Source organism: Bubalus kerabau, chromosome X, assembly GCF_029407905.1.
Source record: "Bubalus kerabau isolate K-KA32 ecotype Philippines breed swamp buffalo chromosome X, PCC_UOA_SB_1v2, whole genome shotgun sequence".
In the NCBI taxonomy this organism is placed as follows: domain Eukaryota; kingdom Metazoa; phylum Chordata; class Mammalia; order Artiodactyla; family Bovidae; genus Bubalus; species Bubalus kerabau.
The window spans coordinates 122,916,894-122,927,793 of record NC_073647.1 but is presented as its reverse complement, the minus strand read 5'-3'; the positions used below and the strand labels follow the sequence as shown (position 1 = coordinate 122,927,793).

Here is a 10,900-nt window from a genome sequence, read left to right as displayed (position 1 = left end):
CCATTTTATCCAACACTAAGGAGTTGTGGGAGTGGCACAGAAATCTGACCGATATAATGCATCTTCCATCAGTGCATGTATAACTGTTGGATTTTTTCTTCTTTCCTAGCCAGTTTATGTTGGCAATTCATTCACAGCCTGTTCCCCCTGCTCCAAAGATTTTCAACAAAAAGTGTGCAGTTAAAAAAATCTGAAAATACAAAATGAAATAGCAACTGTGAGATATGTTTGCAGCTATAACTAGATTTATTGTGCGCCTGGCACAACACAGACTTTGCAGTCTTCCTCTGCCAACTGGAGAATAATACAGAAATCACAGTTCTTAATTTAAGGGAAAATTGCCTGGTAATCATCTTGAGACAAAGGCTTCACTCTATAGAAAAACATTAAGAAAATAATTCCCAAGGTTTTAACTAAATTCTTACTTGCTAGAAGATTCTGGGGTGGTAGGAGAGCAACTAGAGTAAAAGGCAATGTAACATGGAGAAAGAAAGTGTTGCCAATGAGCCAAGGAGAAGTCTGCATCGGTTCTGTCATCGATTCGAGTATCTACTTGAGAAATGATTCTTTTGCCAGGAAATCCACTCCACCAAGATGTTAATACAAATAGCATGTGACATTCAAGGACACTAAGCAAACACTGTTTAATTTTTGTGGGGGAGGCAGTCAATTACAGCACCAAAATCCCTCCTGTGAAAGCAGCCAAAAGCCATGAAGGACCAATGATTTTCTTGCTGTCCACTAGGAACAAGGTATCAATTATTATGCCTTCCTTCTCTCTCTGTCACCCTCTGAGATGTTCCTCAAGTCAAGACTGACTATATGCATTTTTTTCCCTTTTAAGGAAGTTGAAGAAGGTTAACAAAAGCCTGTAAAATTTTAAAAGCAGGCTAAGTTCATCTTATTTTCAAAATTCAACAGCACGTTGCTGTTACACAAATTGTTGGTGCCTTCCCCCCAACCTCCAATTTTGGTGAGTAATGTTCTCTTTATAGGTGATTTAGATAGATGTTAATGACTTTTTAAGACAGGTGCCCATATACTGGGCTGATGTACACACACGTATATGTTCAGGTACATATATACATAAACATACATGCGCACACACCGATGTACAGCTCCTAGGAAGACCTCCACTAGTATTTTTCCCTCTTCACATATTTCCATTAGCAAAAATGAGCATGGATAAAGAGTTTAGAGTGGGAAACAGAACTAATGAAAATCAAATCGGAGAATATGAAGTGGTATGCTGTCAGAGTCCAATAAGTCAGATGCACATGTAGTGGTAAAGTGCTAGAAAGTTCTCTCATTAGTATTTTAAAAACGATTATAGTAGAAAGAAGTTTGCAGTTTCATTTGATAGTGGTGACCACAGGCACCATAGCAATGGCACTGGCTGAGTTGGAGTTGATGATGTCTTCATACTCCGGAGGCGGATCAAGATGAGGTTCTGTTTCACTCCTCCGTAGGTTCATCTGCCCAGTGGCTTCCTCGTAGGTTGGTGGGGGATCGCAGTTGGACAGGCGAGTGGAGACGGAATCTGAGCGCCCAACCACGTATTCCAGGAAGCCTGGGGACAACCCGCTGTTATCAAAGACTTCATCTGGTGGGGGAGGTGTAGTGATAATATTGAGGTGTTGAGGGAAAGGAATATGACCTTCCGTCACTGTCTGTCGGCGAGTCTTGTTTCTTAGGAAGCATCTCCAGATCAGGAAAATGACAAGGAGGATAATGAAGAGGCCAAAGATTAATGGAAAGGTAAGGTAAAACTGAAACCAGTCACTTCCTCTGTTACTCTCTCCTTGTTGTGCTTTTGTGTACGTGTTCCAAAACTCCTTCTGAAAATAGAAGAGGAGATTAACTGTAAATCAACATGATCCAAAGATCGGAAATAGCAAATGAACGCATATCTGGGTTTTATTAATATGATGAAAAGAAAACCCCAAACCAGATTTGTTGGTTCCAGTGACCTGCGGCCTGTATTTTCCCTGACAAGAAACTGCAGATCATGGTGCTCCCTCTGGACTCTCCCCTAAAATGGGGAGTCAGAACCCAAGGTCTTCAAGACTTGGTGTTTTTTGTATTTTCAGTTATGATATATTGGAAGGGAAAAAAGCATAAAGAATTTTCCCTTTTCCAAATATACCACCTAATCTCCCCTTTAATATAGAAGGTACATACCATTTTCCATGTCCAATTATGAGAGAGGGACCCCATCATCATTGTGCTATTTTGGGCTGTTGGAGGCTCTTAGTGCTCAGATGCAATGCCTTGTTTTCCAATAGCTCTGTTTGGGACTCTCTCCTACCAGGTATTCCCTCCCAGCCCCAGAGTACACAGATTTAATGCATCTAAACATTCAATAAGTAGTGGTGATTATAATGAATTTTTGTATATCATGGGCTTCCCAGGTAGCTCAGATGGTAAAGAATCCGCCTGCAATCCTGGAGACACAGGAAATGTGGGTTCGATCCCTGGGTTGGGAAGATCCCCTGGAGAAGAGGATGGCTACCCACTCTAGTATTCTTGCCTGGGAAATCCCATGGACAGAGGAGCCTGGCAGGCTACAGTCCATGGGGTCGCAAAGAGTCAGACACAACTGAGCGATTAACAGTTCACTTGTGTATCATAAGTCTGCTTCAAATTGGAGTAATCTATATCCCAAACCTTGGTACAAACACCACCCCCAATGCTTAAACTTAGCCAATAGTGTTTGGTTTTTTCCCCTCACAATATTTGTTTGCAGGCTACTGATAGTATTTAAATACTTGGCAGAAGGTAAGACTGTGGGCGCTAAAACTGTTTGTTTCATAGCACTATCTTTTATTAGTCAAAGGCTTTTAAAGTACTATGTGGGTCTAAGAATGACCCACAGTGTTCCACCCCTAAACTTGGTCGTCTTATAAGGTACATTATTATTCCAACATTCTGTGATTCTAAGATAAAAGTTTGATATGCTGTAAGAAATACGGTATGACTTAGTAAAGGCTGTGGGCAGGTAAAAATATGCAAGGTACAACATTAAAACAAGCCAGGAGTAGAGATACTGTAATCCCAAGGTGTATAGCATTTATTTTAGGACAATATCCCAAACTGGAAATTAAATTTTTATTAGTGAAACAGTTAATAATCCAGGTTGAAAACTCATGAAGCTTTTTGTAAACAATAAAAGTGTACACTATTTTTGTATAACTGTTACTTTTAGTATTGCCAACTTTATTACAGAAAATATAGATTCTATAAAAATTTACTAATGCATAAATATCTGAAAAGGAAAAAACAATCATCTGTAATTACATTGCAAAGATATAATCACTATTAACATTTTAGGTTTACAACTACTCTCTTCCAACTCTCAGTCAAATCCTTACACAAATGTACATTTTTTAGAAATTTGGAATCAAACTGTACTAAATCTCAATAAAATTTTTATTAATCTACTTATAGAGACCTACCAAGTATCTACTTTGTAGGTAACTTTCTTAATCTATAGAGATGAAGACTTCTCCTCTCTTTGCCATCTCTCAGATCACCATCTCCTTCCCCTCCATTTAATCTTAACCACAAAACACAAATAATATGTGATTTCAAATAATTATATAATGTTAATCTTAGAATAAATGGAATAGACAAATGACTTTTTAATCTTGTCCAGTCACTTTTGGATAATCAATAATGCACATGAAAATGGTTCTTTTTTTTTCATGCTTGGCTGGTATAAATCAATTTCTGTGGTTTCCTTGGCACACTTAGGAAAAAGCAGCAAAGTTGTGTTTTTTTTTTCCTTTGGGAGAAAAAAACTTTAACCCTTGAAAATAAAAGTGTGATTCTGTTTTAAAGACAAAGCTTAGACAAGAATAGAATCATCACAGCAGCTTTTCACTTTACCAATAGCAACACAATTCACAAGCTGCACCTAATAATCATTCCCACTTGCAGATGAGGAAATGGAGGCTCAGAGATATTACATTTTAATAAAACCAAGGTCACTTAACACACAAATGTTGGAGCTGGCATTTGAATGCAACAGGCCTGGTGTCAGAGCAAAGCAAAAAGCAGTCTGTCCTGATGCATAAGGTATGTCAAACTTGGACAGTTTCCTAGAAAATTCAATCTTTCTCATCATGCTAAATGTGTAGTTTGAAAACAAGTAACATTCATTGATCTGAATAAAAAGGTCTGCCAGATTTATTTCTTTGGAAACTAGACTGACTTTGTCCTTGAGGCAAGAGAATCAGGGAAATACTCACTTAAAATCAAGTAAAATAACTGTCATTCAAATAGACAAACCAGATTTATGTCTCTCTAAGCTATTTAGATTGTTCTTTATTTTACTGGAAACAGCCAGAAGATATTCAGAAAGCAAATAAGTGATTTCAAGACTCAGTAAAACAGAGCTTTAGAGGCAATGGAAGTTTATTTAAGAAAGAAAATTTTAATGAAAGAAAGGGATTCAGTAATTTTAGATAATGCTAAAATTACATAGATAATGAATCTCAAGGGATCAGAGGGGTCTGGCAAATCATTCAGATATGGATGAACCCTTGCACCCCTGGGATAAATCCCATTTGATCGTGGTGTGTGATCTTTTTAATGTACTGTTGGGTTTGGTTTACCAGTATTTTGTTGAGGATTTTTGTGTCTGTGTATGTTTATTAGTGATAATGGCCTGTAATTTTCTGTTTTTGTTGTATCTTTATCTGGTTTGGGTAACAGGGTGATGGTGGTATCATAGAATGAGTTTGGGACTGTTCCTTCCTCTGCAATTTTGTGGAAGGGTTTTAGAAGGATAGGTGTTAACTCTTCTCCAAATGTTTGATAGAATTCACCTGTGAAGCCATCTGGTCCTGGACTTTTTTGGTTGGGAGGTTTTTTGTTTTTGTTTTTTTACATGTACTTACATACTTATTCAGAGATGGCAATGGCATCCCACTCCAGTACTCTTGCCTGGAAAATCCCATGGACGGAGGAGTCTGGTAGGCTGCAGTCCATGGGTTCGCTAAGAGTCGGACACGACTGAGCGACTTCACTTTCATTTTTCACTTTCATGCATTGGAGAAGGAAATGGCAACCCACTCCAGTGTTCTTGCCTGGAGAATCCCAGGGACGGGGGAGCCTGGTGGGCTGCCGTCTATGGGGTCGCACAGTCAGACACGACTGAAGCGACTTAGCAGCAGCAACATACTTATTAATAATGAGAGGTTTTTTTCTTCATGTTTTGAAATACTGATGTTAGGTTTCAGATCCCATGACCTTCCACCAGCACCCTAAAAGATAGACTCTCATTATGGTAAGCAGACCTAGGGATTACAAATCTATGCCTTAGCATTTGTTGGGAGTTTTTAAATCACAGTTTCAGTACTTGTGACAGGTCTGTTCATATTTTGTATTTCTTCTTAGTTGAATCTTGGGACACTGTACCTTTCTAAGACTTTGTCCATTTTATATAGTTGCCTTATAGTCCTCAGTATTTCTGTGGTTTCCAAGTTCTCCTTTTCATTCCTAATGTTAGGTTTGTGCCCTCTCTTTTCTTGATGAGTCTGGCTAAAGGTTTATGAATTATTATCTTTTCAAGGAAGCAGTTTTTAGTTTCACTGATCTTTTCTATTGTTTTCTATTTATTTGTGCTTTAATCTTTATGATTTCTTTCCTTCTACTAACTTTGGGGTTGTTTGTTCTTTCTCTAGCTGCTATAAGTATAAGGTTAGATTATTTGAGCTTTTTTCTTGTTCCCTGAGGTAAGATTGTATTGCTGTAAACTTCCCTGCTTTTGCTGCATCCCATACGTTTTGGATTGTCATGCTTTTGTTTACCTAGAGACAAATGAATTATTTTTTTTTTCTTCAGTGATCCATTGGTTGTTATTTGTTGCAAAATTTTCCCTTGTTGCTTTTTATATTTTCTCTAGTTTTTGACAATTATTTCAGAGGCAAGAGCCCCAAAAGATAGATGTTTCATCACAGTAGGTAAGTATGTGAAAGATTCTACCAAACCAAATTTGTTGCTATTTTATTATAAAATGTCTGCTTTTCTGATTTGAATTTTCTCAATACCATTTTTAAGTGGAATTTGAGTGACTCAAGGCCTGAAGGACCGTATTCCTAAATTCAAAGAGTAAAGCCAAGAATATTTTTCCAGTCTTTGAGTAATCAGCTCAGAACCTACCTATGTGGTGAAGTTTGGAAGTGGGTGATGGGCCCAGTGAGTTTGTATTGCTGAGGGCCCGGCAGCATTTATACTCAGCACTCATATTCTCCGTTTTACTGAACAAGCATGACAGGGAAGGAAAGACCACCAGAGAGAAGGGACAGAAGCCACAATCTTAACTCCAAAAGCTGCCTTGTTGAGAACAGGTTGGAATATTCCAGCAAGAGGTCGTTGAACACTGTTAAGATTCTTTATATTCTTTATCTAGATGGGTGTTCTAGGGTAAAAAAAAAAAAATCCCTGTAAAAGTTACTTTGTGTTCTTTCTTTCATCAAAAGAGTAGGACTATGTAGATCTAACTTCTGAGAAAACAAAGACTACTTGTAAATTATGAACTACGATATAAAAGGTAAGGTATTCTCTTGAAAATTGCCACTAGAGTGTATACAATTTGCTGAGAAGCAATATTTATGATAAGTATGGTGTCAACTTATTTTACTCTAAGTTGTAAATGATATGGCTGGGGGATGAAGAACAAGGTACGGTTTTTCTTTTATTTTTAATTGGAGGATAATCAGCCACAGATATACATATGTCCACTCCCTCTCAAACCTCGCAACCCCCCTAGGTTGTCACGGAGCACTGGTTTTGGGTGCCGTGCATCAGAGAGCAAATTCCCACTGGCTGTTTTCCATATGGTAATGTATATGTTTCAGTACTATTCTTAAGTCATCCCACCCTCTCCTTCCCCCTTCTGTCTACAAGTCTGTTCTCTATGTCTGTGTCTCCTTTGCTGCCCTGCAAATAGGATCATCAGTACCATCTTTCTAGATTCCATATAGATGCAATATGATATGATATTTGTCTTCTCTTTTTGACTTCACCCACCTCATTAGAACTGACTCAAATGTGTTTAGAAGTTACAGTTCTATCTTTTAAAAAATTATAGGGATTATTATTTTGCTAAGCAGCATACAGCTTACATAAAGTAAAAAACTCTGTAATTTAGGTATAATGGTAATGGTTGTAAAACTGTAAAGGATCAGATTCAGGATACTTGAGGTGGGAACTGATAGCCGTCCCAGTATAAGAGGCAACAGGAGAACTCTCAAGTCCCAAAATATCCCTTGTAAACAGCATTAAAAACTGACTGGTATTTTAGGGTTGCAGTTGAATATACCAATGTAGGAAAGCCCCGGAGAAGGCAATGGCACCCCAATCCAGTGTTCTTGCCTGGAAAATCCCAGGGACGGGAGAGCCTGGTGGGCTGCAGTCCATGGGGTCGCACAGAGTCGGACATGACTGAAGCAACTTAGAACCAGCAAAGGCCCAGACTGTACTTCCTTCTGTGGACACATCAGATCTATGCAGGGAACAACTGTTTTCTGGAAAAAACTTATAAAACTAGCAGAGCAACTTCTACTCATCAGGTGGACCAGGAAAAAACCCTACACTGAGCTGGGTAGGAAAGGCTGGGACACAACCTCCCCATGGACCCCACCTGGCGTGTGAGGACCTATCATGGGGAGGGATCTCAGAAACATGAGCTGTTCTCCTTGAGGAGTAAAGGATTTGAGCTCACATGGGAGCACCCCGACTGTATTTAGCAGGATGGGAGCAGACTCAGAAGCACCCAGACTTTCTGTGAAAGAGACTCACTTGCTGATCTTAAAGCATCAATCGGCCTGAGGCACAGGCCTCTGAGATAGCAGACATCTTTTAGGCCTAATGCAATGCTCTGGGGGTGGAGGACGGCAGGGGCCACCTTGGCATCCTGGAGAGGGGCTTGTACCTTTGTATGCAGCCCCAGTTTCTGAGGGTTCTCTCTGGGTGTCTGGCTCTGGTAGGGCTTGTGCACACAGGTCACCAAGGGCATAGCAAGAAGCAGCACTAAGGTGCCAAGTCCTTCTGGGAAAGAGGCTTTATGTCACAGCTCTGTGGCCTGAGGGGCAGATTTCTACGGAAACACAGCTAGGGCCCCCTATAGTCCTCTCCAGAGCACCAGCACCTCCCAGAGGGGAGCTTGTACATGTGTCTGCTGCCCCCTAATCACCTGGCTGTGATGGCTAGCAGGTCCTGTGTTTGTGGACCTCTCGATAGTGGAACAGATGTAATAGTTCCTGGCTGGCTACCACTCTCAGGGCACAGCACAGACACAGATTGAAATACAGCCCAATTTTTGTGTGAAAAATCCTTCTTTGCTTGTCTTAGAGCTTCAGGCTGAGGAGCAAGAGTCCGGTTTCGTGGTTATATATAGGGATTTCTGAGGGCTCTCTGTGGATGAAGGCCAGTGGATGGTGCCTTTGCACTCTCCCACCACGCTGCTCCAGGCTGCTGGTATCTCCTAGAAAGGTGCTTGTACCCTCCATCTGGCACCCCGACTTTGTAGGCTGCTGCCTAGGACACAAGTCTATACCACTGGGCCCTGGTAGTCAGATGACTTACGCTTGTGGTGCCACAGGACTATAGAGTTATGTTCACACATTTTAAAAGCTGCTGTTTGCGGTCTGGCTTCTCATCAGCCTGAATGTAGGTGCTGATGATGATCCTCTTCTTTGGGTCACTGAAATGTCTTGGCATACCCCCAAGCGCTGGGAGCCAATAGAAATAAAATGGGCTGCTTGAACAATCACAAAGGTTGGACAAGCAACCAAGAGCTAGGACAGGGTTGAATGACAAGGTTCTTCTTTTGTAGACTGCTGCTTCAGGACTGGGACAGGTGGTGGTTTCATCTACTAAATAGAAACCAAGAGAGTCAAGGAAAATGAAGAGAGGAATGATGAAACATCAGGAAAAAACCTTGACCGAAACAGCAGTAAGTGACTTATCTGATGAAGAGTTCAAAACAATGATCATAAAGGTGCTATAATGGAATGGGCACACACAGTGATAACCTCAAATGGAAGTTACAGAGCTGAAGGATATACTAGAGGAGTTCAGCAGCAGACTAGATGAAGCAGAAAAGGTCAAGCATTTGAAGACAGGTGAGTGAAACTCAGCCAGTGAGAGCAGCGAAAAGAAAAAAAAAAAAAATGAAGATAGCTTAAAAGACTTTGGGGACAACATTGAACTGACTTAAGATTTGCATCTGAGGGAGGTGCCAGGAGGAGGAGAGACAGAGAAGCATGGAAAGATATTTTAAAGAAAGGATGGGGAAGGAAACAGACATCCAGATTGGGTTCATCTTGTTTGGAACTCTCCAGGTTTCCCAAAGAGACACACACCAAGACAGATTATAATTAAAAAGATTAAAGTTAAGGAGAGACTTTTAAAAGCAGCAAAAGAAAAACAATATGTAACATACATAAGACCAGCAGTAGATTTTTCAGCAGAAATGTTGAAGGCCAGGACGGAGTGGCATGATCTATTCAAAGTGCTGAAACGAAAAAAACTTCCAACCAAGAACACACTTCCCATCTAAATAGTTATTCAAAGTTGGGAAGAGGGTTTTTTTGGACAAGCAAAAGGTAAAGGAGTTCATTACAAGCCTTATAAGAAATGTTACAGAATTTTCTTCAAGCTGAAAAAAGGTACTAATTAAATCTCACTGGTAAAGGTAAATAATGTAATAAAATGTAATAAAAAGGTACATAATGTAGTAAAATGGTAGATTAATAATTTATAAAGCCAGTATGAATGTTAAAAGGCAAAAGTAGTAATAAAAATAACTAACTACAATCCCATTACTGTTGACCCTTGAACAACACAGGGGTTAGGTGTACCAACCTGCTACCTACTTGAAAATTCCCATAGAACAGTTCCACATCTGTAGATTCAACCAAGAGTACACTATGTAGTCCTATAGTACAAGTTTAGTGAAAAAAAATCCATGTATAAGTGAGCCTGCACAGTTCAAAACCATGTTGTTCAAGGGTTAACTGTATGTAAGGGATATACAAGATACAAAGATGTAAAATGTGATATGAAAAGCATAATGGAGTGGGGAGGAGTAAGAATGTAGAACTTCAGAATGTGTTCAGATTTACAACAACTTAAGTTGATAACTTGTATGTATAAGCCTCATGGTAGCCATAAAGCAAAAACCTATAGTAGACACTTAAGATAAAGTATACTATTCAAGAAAATCATCAAATCACAAAGGAAAAGAACAACAGATGAATGACTAGAGGAACTGCAAAGTAGTAAGAAAACATTTAACCAACAAAACAGCAATAAATATATACCTATACTTCATTGTTGCAAGACATAACCGACCTGGGGATTTTTGCAGAAGCTAGTAAACTGGCCAGTGATTTGTTATGTAAATGAATAGTGAACATCTGCATTTGAGTAAAAACACTTTTTTTTTTGTACTTGTGCATGTCTTACTAAATAAAGCATTCTAATATTTCATTAGAGGCAGTATAGCTGGCACTCTGTGCAGGAGGACAGAGTATCTATTTCAAATATACTGTTTCACTGCTCTTTTCCCTGGAAGGACATTCTGTAATTTCTGGTGGCATTTTTCTTTAGTCCTGTGGGTATTATTTCACCTAGAGTGTGTTCTTTTACCTGGAGTTGACAAGGTGGATCTTGTGGAAATGAGAAATTTCTCGATGTGTCAGTTTTGAAAATATTATGGTAAAACACCTGTGTTTCTAACATATACAAGGTTGGAACAAAAACCTAACAGAGCAAAATGTGAATGATAATGACAACTATAAGTTGTATAATAAACCCCTGATCAGTGTTAAGCTTTAACGACTTTATACATTAATGCTAATTGTATCACTTTCTAAAAACATATTGATAT

General features: G+C 39.3%; 1 protein-coding gene across 20 annotated transcripts in view; it reads right to left on the bottom strand.

Moving 5' to 3' along the window:
- Positions 1–227: 227 nt before the first annotated feature.
- PRRG1 (proline rich and Gla domain 1) overlaps positions 228–10,900 on the bottom strand; it is a 466,522-nt gene continuing 455,849 nt past the window's right edge. For all 20 annotated transcript variants that reach the window (XM_055565364.1, XM_055565379.1, XM_055565378.1 and 17 more), the window contains one exon: positions 228–1,838. In XM_055565364.1, coding sequence (XP_055421339.1) covers positions 1,353–1,838 — 486 coding nt within the window. In that variant the 3' untranslated portion in view covers positions 228–1,352. The remainder of the gene's footprint in view (positions 1,839–10,900) is intronic.